Source organism: Aspergillus vadensis, assembly GCF_003184925.1.
Source record: "Aspergillus vadensis CBS 113365 unplaced genomic scaffold BO88scaffold_24, whole genome shotgun sequence".
Lineage (NCBI taxonomy): Eukaryota > Fungi > Ascomycota > Eurotiomycetes > Eurotiales > Aspergillaceae > Aspergillus > Aspergillus vadensis.
The window spans coordinates 614,678-627,075 of record NW_020292062.1 but is presented as its reverse complement, the minus strand read 5'-3'; the positions used below and the strand labels follow the sequence as shown (position 1 = coordinate 627,075).

At 50.4% G+C, this 12,398-nt stretch overlaps 4 protein-coding genes across 4 annotated transcripts; 1 reads left to right on the top strand and 3 right to left on the bottom strand.

Moving 5' to 3' along the window:
• Window positions 1-313: 313 nt before the first annotated feature.
• On the bottom strand, window positions 314-1,722 carry BO88DRAFT_348227 (putative integral membrane protein (Pth11); the record flags this gene model as incomplete). Its single annotated transcript, XM_025703411.1, has 6 exons — window positions 314-647; window positions 706-801; window positions 866-1,245; window positions 1,299-1,366; window positions 1,417-1,473; window positions 1,527-1,722. The coding sequence occupies 6 exons, from the start codon at window positions 1,720-1,722 to the stop codon at window positions 314-316; spliced, it is 1,131 nt and encodes a 376-aa protein (XP_025559570.1).
• A 1,116-nt stretch (window positions 1,723-2,838) lies between these two features.
• Window positions 2,839-4,427, top strand: BO88DRAFT_446181 (O-methyltransferase; the record flags this gene model as incomplete). The annotated part of the gene is made up of 5 exons (XM_025710268.1): window positions 2,839-3,033; window positions 3,120-3,246; window positions 3,336-3,459; window positions 3,535-3,986; window positions 4,056-4,427. The coding sequence occupies 5 exons, from the start codon at window positions 2,839-2,841 to the stop codon at window positions 4,364-4,366; spliced, it is 1,209 nt and encodes a 402-aa protein (XP_025559569.1). The 3' UTR covers window positions 4,367-4,427.
• A 492-nt stretch (window positions 4,428-4,919) lies between these two features.
• On the bottom strand, window positions 4,920-6,349 carry BO88DRAFT_428593 (cation-transporting ATPase 4; the record flags this gene model as incomplete). Its single annotated transcript, XM_025709091.1, has 6 exons — window positions 4,920-5,299; window positions 5,427-5,491; window positions 5,545-5,927; window positions 5,990-6,097; window positions 6,200-6,276; window positions 6,331-6,349. The coding sequence occupies 6 exons, from the start codon at window positions 6,347-6,349 to the stop codon at window positions 4,920-4,922; spliced, it is 1,032 nt and encodes a 343-aa protein (XP_025559568.1).
• Window positions 6,350-9,131: 2,782 nt separating this feature from the next.
• BO88DRAFT_457001 (uncharacterized protein) lies at window positions 9,132-9,566 on the bottom strand (the record flags this gene model as incomplete). Its single annotated transcript, XM_025710963.1, has 1 exon — window positions 9,132-9,566. One exon carries the CDS (start codon window positions 9,564-9,566, stop codon window positions 9,132-9,134), a length of 435 nt encoding a protein of 144 aa, XP_025559567.1.
• Window positions 9,567-12,398: the final 2,832 nt, after the last annotated feature.

Sequence of the window (12,398 nt, the reverse complement as noted above, 5' to 3'; positions counted from 1 at the left end):
GTGTGTTCTAACAGCCACTGAACACCACCTGTAGCAATTCTCCTGTTTCAGTCAATTCAGTGTCACAGACAGCCATTCTTTACAAATAAATATTAATTACTACTGTTTGATTATTAGAGTGTATATAGTAGTGAGCCGGGTTTGGCCCTTAAGATAATCACGCTGGATAGCAGATACAGCCGCCCCTTTGATAAGATCCCTATTCAAGCAAGCCTGCTCGACACGGGTCTTTGCAATCCGGATCCGTTATTGACGCCTTCACCTCACAACCATTTCAACAGTTTCAAGACGAAAAACCATTGTAATTGATCGTTTATTCCGACCGCCGCTTGCAGGTCACCGAATACTCGGTCGCCATCATGATAGCCGGCTCGGAATTGCCATTCTCTTGCTTAGTCTCCTCGTGGAGACTCTCAACATCCTGGGTACTCTCACCCGCGTTGGTTCCTTTGATCGTACTGAGGTAGTCCCAGTTGCGAATAACCTTCTTGCGCGCCGCACCGAAAGTGTCCTTGGCATCGGCAGGGCGGATGGGCCTGACTCCACTGCTGGCGTGGCTGCCAAAAACAGTGGGGAAGAACCGGATAAGTAGAGGCCGCATCACCGGCAGGCACGAACAGATGATACCCACGTTGATCTCCACCATGCTGAGTTTGCGTGTCAGCTGAGTGCACTAATAAGTCTCGAGAAGGTATGAATACTTACGCCCACTTGGCTAAGGTCACTTTGTACCAGGTAAGATCCATACTGGAGACAAATGGCATCATGGTCACAATCCGGATGATTGCAATCACACACGCGCTTTTCGCGAGAGCAACAGATTAGCTAGACACGGGATAGTGATGGCCAAACGTGAGACACTTACAAGGAACCCATCATCAGCACTATCATCAATAGCACTCGCTGCTTAAGAGTAGTCTGAAGAGACCAGCAGAGTCGAATGGGTAGTGCCAAGGTGATAAGATCGGAGAACAGGTTGAAAGCCGCATTGGCGTAGACAAAGGAGAGTTGGTCAACACATTTGGCTGTCGGCATTAGGGTCACATCCCAACTAGCCTGCACTGGTATACAGCCGAGGGTAAAAACCAGCAAACTGATGATATTGTAAAGGGCAACAAAGACCATGATGCCGTATGTCATTTGCCGGAACCGCTTTTCGGGACTCAAGCGCAGGTAGAACAACAAGATGGACGTTTTAACCAGCCAGATTCCGACAACGAAGATGTCCTCTGCCGCAAGATCATACTGCAATTATAAGTGGCGGCCCGCTATGTGTGGGAGGCGCCTGTGGTACGTACCTGCTTGAAAGGCTTGATCTTACTGAGGTATAAGTCCCAAATGTGGACCCCATATCCGTTCCTGATGTCTGCGCATATTAGTAACGCCATTACCGTACATCTTAGTCTTGATACGTACTGAGCATGCACAAGATGGCAAACAACCACGCACATACCTGCGCCCAGATACAGAACCCTGCGAGCCCATTAGTAGGGTGTCCTCATGATATGCCAGGGATGGGCACTCACAATCATCAACTCCGATGGTTTTTTGGAGCTTACCACGGGTGTACAAGCGGAGGATCAAGACGGCGGTGCCTGTAAGGCAGAGGGCGATATTGATAGAATAGATCTGGTAGTTCTGGTTCGGTGGATTCACAAAGTTGGGCGTCACGCCATCGGGAGGCGGGGAGGCGGGGATCTGGTTGAGGTCGACCGACGGCATGGTGGGAGAGGCTTGTCTTTGCGCGTCCGTGAGAGAGCTGGTCTTGATCAAAAGCGAAAGTTGCAAAGGACTCCGGCCGTCGCTTCGCTACTTATCCTTCTTGTTCATGGTGCTCTCCAACTTGCCCTGGCTCGAGCGCGGAGGAATGGACTCGTTCGTATGCAGGCCGGAGCGACTACCGAGAGACCATTCACACCTGCATCGTATAGTTTGCGATCTCCGGGGAACAGAAAATTGCCGTAACTATCCCATTGAGGAGACGCCACTGGCCATCAAACTTCCTTGTCTGGATGGAAAGGATCTGGGAGAAAGCTTCCTGTGTACCTGGATCGTGTGACAACGAGGCTATTCTGGAATATAGTGGTCCGATTATCCCTGTCAGGGGCATGGTCAGTGATCCCGGATGCGCATCTGTTGCATCTGTCAGATGCAGGGGTGGATGGAATTCTGGGCGGAACATGACAGGTTCGAAGACCCTGGGGTTTGCCCCAAGAACCTGCCAGGAGATATCACAAAGCCAGGCTGACTGGTTCGACGGCCGTACATAATCTGGTGGAGCCGGACAAGGAGGGGAAATTGAGCTGAGGTTGGAATGTGAGGGGGTGAACGGATGATCGGCGGAGGAAGTGAGTGAGTGGGTTGTGAATATAGTCTAGTCGAGCTGCAATCCGGGCTGACGGGGGAGAACAGTGGTCGCACGGAATGTACTTGAGGCGAGCACAGGCCCTGGCCTGGTCCATCCACAGCAAAGTACGGAGGCCCGTCCACCAACCATGATCCTTCGTCTCTACCTTGAATCCGGATTTTGTCGCACCTATTGGAGGGTTACCTCGTATTCCTGTCGGCTGTTTCCCCGACTTGGCTGAGGAAGCTGGACGTATCGGCTTGTGGCGCACCGGCGCTGCCTGGACGCCGTCTGGCGCTATCGCTGCAGGTCGCGTTGCCTATCCACTCGCTTCCCGCCAATCAACCTGGCAACATCCCAATGTCCCCCCTGATGCTGGAACCAAGTGTGACAAGTATAATAGGTAGGTCGCCCTGGTCATTCCCAACGGAGTGGTTCCATACTTACTACCAGGGACCCCAGTCACATACCCTTGTCTATACTTCTTACCAATGGCGCAAGTTGACCCCAACCTTGAGCAGATTCAGCAATGTCTGGCCGAGGTCACGGCCGCGGTCGACCAGTATCGCAGTCAAGCGACCACCCCGAATAGTCAGGATGCTCGCTACCAGTTGATGGCTCGGGCCACCCACTTGGTCAATGCTATTCGGGGCCCGGCCGACCTCGTCTTTGCCAACTTTGAACATGTACGCTCCAGGTTAACCCCAGCCACCATCGGTCAATCTGGAATACACCATGTAGGCTAACGATACGCTATGGCACGCTATGCTAGATGGTCCGAATAGGCGCAATCCGGACCCTGTTGGAAGCCGGGGTGTTGGATGCCATCCCGACCGGCGGACAGAGCATCTCGGCCTCAGAAATCGCCGCCACAACCGGGGTCGATAAAGAACTTATCGGTAGGCCATCCTTGGGTTCCTGGATACCCCCCGGTCGGCGCTGCCGGGGGATTCCCTGTCGTTGCATAACTGAACTTATCTGGTTCCAGTACGCCATATGCGCGCTCTGACTCCATTGGGACCCTTTCGCGAGACAGGGGAGGAATTGTATGCCCACACAGCCGAGTCAGAGATCCTGCTGGCACCCCAGATGCGGGCGGTTTTCAGTCTAATGTAAGTGCGGCGGCAACCCCCTTCTCTGGGCCTTGGAACATGTCCGAGGGCTGACTAGAGCCACCTGCTGGCCAGGGTCGACGAGTACTCACCCGCGATGCTGCGGGGTCATGAATATTTCGTGCAGCAGGGCTGGCAGCATCGCATCGAACTGCGCCGCAATCCCTTCACTTTCGTGCATGGCTGCGACGGACAGACTATGTTTGAGCACATTTCACAGAGCCCCGCCCGTGCAACCCGGCTGAATGATGCCATGGTAGCGGAGGATTCTCTGCTGGCGGAGATTGGTCTATATCCCTTCAAGTCTACGCTGGGGCCACTTGCACAGCCAGACACCGCCACCATCGTGGATGTTGGCGGTGGTCGCGGGCATATCCTGCGCCAGCTCAAAGAGAGCTTGGCAGGAGTCCCCGGGCGGTATATCCTGCAGGATCGCGAGAGTGTCATTACTGATAATGGTCCGGAGATGGAGGCTCACGGAATCGAGCCGATGGCGCATGATTTCTTCAACCCACAACCTGTGCAGGGTAAGCAGTCCCCACCATTCCCACAGCCCCATCTATCGGTCTAACTGACACATTGATCATATGTATCAGGCGCCCTCGTGTACTTTGTGCGTCGCGTGCTGCATGACTGGCCTGATGAGGAGGTTCATCAGGTCCTCGCACACCTGGCGGTCGCGATGGATCGGGAACGGTCGCGAATCCTCATTACGGAGACGATCATCCCCGAAGTGGGCGCGACCGCAACCAACGCGTATATGGACTTGACCATGATGACGTTTGGTGGGAGAGAGCGGACGGTGAAGGATTTTGCGCACCTCTTCGATCTAGCGGGGCTGCAACTGGCCAACGTATACAAGGCACCCGGAGTGCCCATGGTGGTGTTGGAAGCTCGCCTGAAGTGAACTTTAGTGTAAAAAATCAGCCGCTCGGAGGTGTGGAGGGGGCTACCTGGACAGGAGGGGCATTCATCTTGTGTTTTTCTGACTTGAAGATATTCGCTCTATCGGTCTCATTGCGTAGCTGGTAGCTAGAGTGCAATTATAACCTCCTTTCTCATTCCCTCTAGGTTAGCCTGCAATGCACTTGAAGATTTAATTTGGATGGTTTGGGGTAGAGGAGATAGTAGATTAGATTGTGTTGCGTCGAGGAATAGCTGGCAAGTTGAAGCTTGACGAGAGAAGGCAGTCTTACTAATAGTATAGTAGGAGGACTATTATTACTTATTACTACAGTACTGGAGAAGGCAAACAGGGTCAGGTGCCCATCGAGCCTGTGCAAACAAGGCCAACCGGTCAGCCGTCAGCGTCCAATTTTCTCTTTCTCTCTCTGTCTCTCTGTTTTCTCTCTTCCCCCGCTCCCCTCTTCTCTCTACGCTTAACAGCCGCTCAACTGATGCTTTCCACAAGATCATTTTAGTGTCATTATATACTCTATAAAGGGCAAACTTCTCCCTGTTCAGTAGCCCACATGTTCTTCTGTGACATGGAATGACCTCTTAATCCGAACGGACCGACCCTTCTTCAACTCGGCCGCAAAGGTTGGCGTGAGGGGACTATTCAAGCTCGCCCGGATAGCTGAAACCACCGTGGTGGTTATGTTCCGCGTCGCATCAGGCTGGGGCGATTGCCACACTGCGGCATCTTCAGGGTCAGGCCGGGTCCGCGTATACTCCGTGAAGCTGGTCAGTGGCATGCTTCCGCGGCTTTTCTTCCCTTTGCGGTCAGGAGGGTCACCGAGAAATGCACGAAAGAGAGGTCGGAGAGTGACCAGACTACCCGCTGTGATGCCCAAGCCAACCTCGATAAAGGACCAGATGTCGATGGAAAAGGTCGAATCTGCCACACACATAGATTGAGGAAGGGCTAGCCGTCTTGGCCATGATTGACTTGAAAGGAGCAACAACAAACAGACTATTGCAGTAGGTATAAAAAATTTAAGGGGGTCGCGAAGCATGGCACTTACACAAGAAATCAATGTCCTCGTAATAATGCAGGCAAGGGATCCGAAGAATAACAGCCGTACTCGCCCTGAACATGCCAAATGTTAGCCGCTGTACCAACAGCAACGGAGGATTACGTACACACAACCTAGACTCAGGGTCGCGCCCAGCGCGATCTTTGTCTTGAGAGTGGTTTGCAGCTGGCGAACGAGATTAATGGGCAGAAGCCCCAGCGCAAAGTCACAGACGGCGCAAATTCCACTGTATACGTACGCCACCTTAATTAGTGTATCGGTGCTCATGCAATTACCCGCTCCTGTCCGCTCCCAAAAGTTTGAGACAGGATGGCACTGAAAAAGCATAAAGAACCAGAACACCAAGCTGACACAAACCGATGCTCCCATTACAATCCACAGGGTTATGCGCTGATACGTGTGAACTGACAGTCGAAGGAGCGCCAGCGCAATGGATACTTTAGCGATGCCGGACGCCCAGATATAGATGCACTGGCCCAGCCACCACCACTAGACAGGCCATTCAGTATCTCAACAGTATATTTGGGCGGATTATGACTCTATTCACATACCAGCATGGCATGGTGAAACTCATTGAAGCTGTGGAAATTACTCAAATGCTGGCCAACGCCATCCTTAGCACCAGCGATCGCGCACGCGGTAAGCACTATATCAAGAACCTGGAAACATGTTAACGATTTATCATCCAAAGAGCTTTGGCTAAGATATCAACCCGTTCTTGTTGGATCGGGGGAAACGGAAAACTCGAGGGGGTTTCTCACCATTGCAAGAACCATCAATATATCGTCCCATCCAAATGCTTTGAGCATCCGCCATCGCACGAAGCATCGAAAGGATACTGTCAGAAGGGACATAGCCATGACCACTACAGACACGGCCACAAGAACCTCACTACGCCCTTCCAGCGGCATTTTCGCGGGTGATGGCTGGTCAGGTGGCTCCGTGCAGGAGAAATAATTGTCGACTAATGTCCAAGTATCTAGCTCCTCCCGTCATCTTATAGGAACTCCCCAGATGTCGGGACAGTTTTCTTCTAGGGCAATAGCTATGGTGGGCACTCGGTTCATCCGTAGCGGCGCAGATCAAAGTTTAGCACTTAGGTCTCTTAGGTCACTATGGTGGTACTTGTGCGTGAGGTTGTGATGATGAGAACGAATCACGCATGAACGATACAGATAGCGTGGTGCAAAATCAAACTCTCGGACCCTGAGCTATGATAGCTCGGAGTGGTTCCGCGCTGAAACGGCGGCGGTAGGGGACTGCACGATGCGATCGGGACGATCCACCAGTGTGAAACTAGCTCAAAGCAATGAAGGTGCAAGGAAGGGAAAGGCCCCGTGTTTCGTGCCTTCACTCAGATGTGACTAACATCTTACCAACACCAAATCCACAACCGCTTCTCTCTCCAGGTAAGCTACTCCACCATCTGCATTATTTCTTCAAGGTAGTCCTATTGCCAATCCATCCATACCTAAAATTTCGATTAGCAAAATCCATGTAGGCCGGCGGCATCTATGGGCATGTTAGAGACTCGTCCTACAGATTCTCTATAATGTCCTTATGTGGATGGAAAATGTGTCACAGCTTCGCAGTAACTCAAAACTCGTCATGAAATCGTGGCCAGGAAGAGTGTTATATAAGGATGCCTACTCGCAGTAACCTTGACACATTTCGCACCTTCACGCGCCCGTCAGGGGACTGCGAGCTGTTGCTTGTAAGCTTTCCGTGAGACAGAAATAGAACCAAGCTGCCTAACGGAGCCATGAACCAAGGTTTAGGGTCATGCAGGGCAGCCCTGCCTCGAAAGCTTCAGGTCGAGTTATCTTTGTGGTGACAGGTGGATGAGGTACCCGGAGCCCACACAGGAACCGTTGGAGACAACCGGACGAGTTTATTGGAGTTTGAGAAGCCCAATAAGGTTAATGGCCCACCCATCCCGAACAACGACGGGACTCCAAGAGCCAAATGGTCTAGAACGGATGTCGGCCGATAGAGAGACCTAAGCAGGAGAGGACTCGGGAGATTGTTAAGGCATTAAGTCTAAAAATCCAAAAAAAAAAAAGAAATCGTTATTGCTGATTTGTTTGTGTCCTCGTGGTCGGGGAATTTGTCATAGGAAACCAGTCCTCCAGCATCGTGTCTCACTAACGTCTAATTTTGAAATCCACCACATAATGTCTGTCCGAAGCACAGGCACAATGCCACCGTGTTTGAGTTCTCTCTAGACTAAATCCCAAGTACCATAGTTGAACTTAGCCATAGCAGGGCTAATTTCATGAATGCCTGGGGCGCAAAAGAGGGCACATCTCCGTGTTATTCTCGAAGTGTCCCATCCTGAAACGATACTCGCGGTCGTTGCACTCGATGCGGCCTGGACTGATTTCCAGTTCCCAACTTGGTAGTGTGTTGCGCCGATCCACCAGGCTACTAGCCAGTGGGATGGGTCTTCCCATCACTTCCCCGGCAATGATAGAGCGGCCTTACGTGCCGAAACCTTGAAAGACTTTCACGGCTTGGATGCGCTTGAACACTTTAGATCGTGGTAGGGACGCAATTTGTAAGGTACTTCAACACTATACAGGCAATTGACCAAAAGAATCCGAAGAGGAATGTTCAACGGATGGAGGAACTTGGGGTAAAGGGAGAGAGCGATCAGACAAGGCAACCAGTTTTCCTCTACTTACCGCCTAACGCCTACTGCAAGTGCTACTCACAAGCGGCGGCAGAAACTCGCGGTTACTTATCGCCTTTTTGATTCGCCTACTTCCTCCATCCAATCTTCACCATCGCCAAGATCCGGGTATATCACTGTTTCATAGATCCATGCGTGGGCTTCAGGCATGAAAGAGCTTTCATTCCTAATTCGGTCTATTCTATCATGATGGTGAAAACTCGTACTACCCATCCCACATTGGCTAACCCATCCTTTATCCCTCAGTACCTCAAGTCATCTATCTTATCTTATGGATATTTTCAATATTCACCCTGTCCGCCTTGTTTGGTTTCAAAGCGCCACTAACAACCAACGTACGACTACATGTTATGATACAGTTACTACTGATCCAACTGCTAAGTTCCTCCGAACACTTCCAATGAGTGGCTATTTAGTAAACCGGTCTCAGCATGTTATATCGCAATGAAGGTTGAAAAGGCTACTCTTACCATTAGCAAGTAGAAACCGTTTCTGTGCAGCGAGTCATGATGATATCCCTTCTCAAGAACATGAAAACCCCCGGCTACCACAGCCCTCGCCCAGACCGACGATCATGACTTCCTCTTGGATTGTCGCTAATAGGTGTACCACAGCGATCACTGGCAAATCACAAATCACGATTGGATGCCAGATGCTCCATGGCTCCCTGACCAACTTTTTGGAATGTGAATCTATGCCTGAGGCGGTTGCATCTAAAATCAACAGTGAGCTTTGTGTAGCAAGACACGTGCGAGACACCAATATACAGTCCAGGCTGCTTTTGACTGCCGCTTATGACTGCCGACAAATGCAGTATGCGTAACAGTCCCCAGCACAGTCGGATAGCCAGCTGACAGCCACTTGCTGGATTGATGAAATTGGTATCTTCACACACCTGCGTCATCTCATGACTAAATTTCCCCGCTGAACGTGTTTGATGTTCTAGGCCAGGCAGGGAGTTATGTCCGATGGTCCCAGCAAATATCTGGGGCCTTGGGTGATCAAAGGCGGGACTCGGCGGTTATATGCCACTTTGATACGGCGTTTTTGCGTCCCCCGAAGAGGATGGTCCCCTCGAATGGCTTGTCGAATGGTTCCAGCAACGAAATAGTTGTGGACTTGCCGCCGCGGGAAGCATCCGCAGAGGCTACAAATGACCCACTTGCAATTGTCAGATTCGAGTGGACAAAGGTGGGCGTCATGGAGCCGAAATGCTCGAAGGCGACGCCCTGAAACACCACATCTGCCGTCAAGCCGCGATCGGCAGAGTCTAAATTTTCAGTTTCTGTCTCCCTTGTCATCGCACCTGGTTTGTTCCTCTCTTCGGATATCGAGCTTTCCGAAGCCTTGACCTGGGCGATGTTTGGGCCGAAGCTGAAGAGCTGAAGACTTCCCCTGGTTGATCGCAATACACCCAACGAACGCGACCGTGTCATGTTTCGCCAATGCGACGAGTTAACCACCGTACGTAGCGCCATCGATTTGATCGGCATTTTCTTCTCTTAAGCAAAACTGCACAGCACAGAGGACTACAACGCTCTGGGACGAGGTGCCATGTTAGCCGAATACGCAAACATTAGGATGCCAGCCTACGCCTTACGAATTCAATTCTGCCGCCGCACCCTCAGCAGTGCGGAACTTCGGAGAATCGCGTTCTTCGTTGTCAGGGCGTTTATCTTTCGGGATTCTCTACCAAAGCTACTTGCAACAGCTTCCGCGTTCATCCTGTCATATATGAGTTCGTATCGAATCTTGATGAACTCGGCGAACAAGAGAAAAGGAACCCCGGCCAAGAACATGCTGGCTTCCAACCTTCAGCCGAAAGCGCAGGAGTTGTCATGCAGCCAGCGTTCCTGAATATGGAATTGGGCGGGAATACGCTGGTTGGTCCAAATAATCCATGGATCTGCTTGGGTCTACAGAGGAAAGGGAGACCAGGCTTCTGGACAAGACTTTGCTTGTCAAAATACGATAGGATCTTTCGCAGCAACTTAAGGAAGTAATCCTTCCGGTAATTTGACGCCACACACTGGTGACTATCGGTTCCTCTCTCCTCGAACATGCATCACAGGCTAACTTTATTCCTATGATACACAACTAGTTCGACGCCATCCTTAGCAGGCTACAACAGCCCACCAGGGCAAGAGCTAGAGTGAATAACCTCCGAGACTATAAGTTGGCCGCGTCAAACAACCTCGAACCGCAAAATTGGAACACCTTGACCAGCTTTTGCGACGAGCCAACTTTGGAGCGGGATGCCCGCTGTGTATATGTCGGGATAGCTGTCAGACCATTGCAGAGATCAGAGCACACTTGTCAGCTGCACCAAACGCACCCAGTGGGATTTACGACCCATAGTAGCTTTTGACCACTTTGGTTGCTCACAACAATATAACCTCCTTCCGAAAGCATTCGGTCTAGTAAGGAATGTATTCGCGACCGTTCCCATTTCCAAGCTGATTACTGAATTCTTGTTGGCTTGCAGCTCTTTGTTCTTTCTTCTCTCTTTTCTTCTTCTTCTTCTACCATTTCCTCTCTAGCCTCGGCCATCGGGTTCAATTTCTCGCCGTGGGCTAGGCGTGATAGACATTGCCTGAGCAAGAACTACTTATTGGGTGCTCTGGCGGGTATATGACTTGTCGCAACACAACGATATGATGCGACGAACCGTGAATGGTTTATGGGTAATCATGATCATTGAGCAGCCGATTACTGCATGGTTCACTGTTACCATCAGCCAGATTCTCGCCTGCGGCATTAACCGACCTCGTGGCCCGTCCAGGACTAGGATCCATGACTTTTTCCCCATTCTGCGCGCAATTACGAGATGTTAGCGGTGACCTCCACTGAGATTGAGACCTCTTTCATCGACAACAATGCAGTACCCCTGCAACAGAAAAGCCTAGGCTAGGCGATTGTAGGAATCACACCTGTCCACAGGAAATAACTCATCTGCGTAGGCTGCATTATAGGCTTGGATCAATATGTTCATCTTCACGTTGTCTGGCTGAGTCTCCTGTCGGTTCCACCAAGTACAAATGTTACAATGTCGGGAATTTGATTATCGGACAAGAAGGGTTATTGCTGCACATATCGGAGACCGGTCTGCCATCGCTTTGCATCCAGCTTATGCATGGTATGAGCACTAACCATGATCTATTCAGGGTTGCCCTTGTCTTGTTTGTCGAAAGACTGTGTCAATCTACACCACCGCTCTCGAAGTGCAGCCATAGTGGTCTTCATCATTCTGAGGCTCCGACAACAGCAATAGAGCTTCAGCCCAGACCAGTGTGCTCCAGGGAAAAGCTGGCATACAGGGCAACATGCGCGCCTGCTATCATGGAAACTTTCATGCCCCTTTGTGTGGCTTCTTCGGCCCAGTGACTGTACTTGCGTGTTAGAAAGGCCTCAGCCCGAGCAAGAAGAAGACCGAACGGATCAAGACGGATTCACAGAGACCAAGTCAAGCTGGTACATGCTTCGATGGGCTTTGAATAAGACGGTAACTTTGGGACTAAGTTGACCTCACAGCAGATAGCTATACTAACTACCAGTGTAAGGCTCGAGTACGGAACGGCAATCGAGTAGGCAATAATCGAAGTGCAACAGGAAGACTCTCTGTTGAATGGAATTATACAGCCCACACCGATAGAATTTGTGATAAAGCCAATCGACGTCTCATTGTTTGGTGAATCGGCTGTGCAATCAATACCTCTGCATGTTCCAACCTCAACGAGAAAGATACATGAAGACTGACAGGCCGATAACATATCTACCAGTGGGAATTTAGAGCTGCCTTAGCCAGGCATAGCTCGCCAGTATATGTAACAAAACCCACTAGGTGATTATATAGTTTGAAAAAAGAAATGAAAAAAAGAAAAAAGAATGGGTTGGATTGATTTGATTATAGCCTGCTCGAGTCACTGGAGTATTATCAAGTAGCTATGCAGACTCACAACAACTCAAATACAGGGGCTACCTCCTTATGTAGGTACCTATAAACAGGTTATGATTCTTGTCTTCCAATGCCACCCTGCGTACATCTAATCAAGTAGAATCTATATGTAAAAGTTTCAAAAATTTCTGAGAAATTTTCATTCTGTTGAGTATGGAGACAGTGGTCAAGAGATAGGTACCAAGAACTATACTCCATATTGCTTTCAATTCCTGCCTGGTACTACATATATCCAGTCATCATTCCCCCGATATAGTTGATTATATTCACTGTGGATTTCAATCCACTATACGTTGTTCTAAACATGCATAAG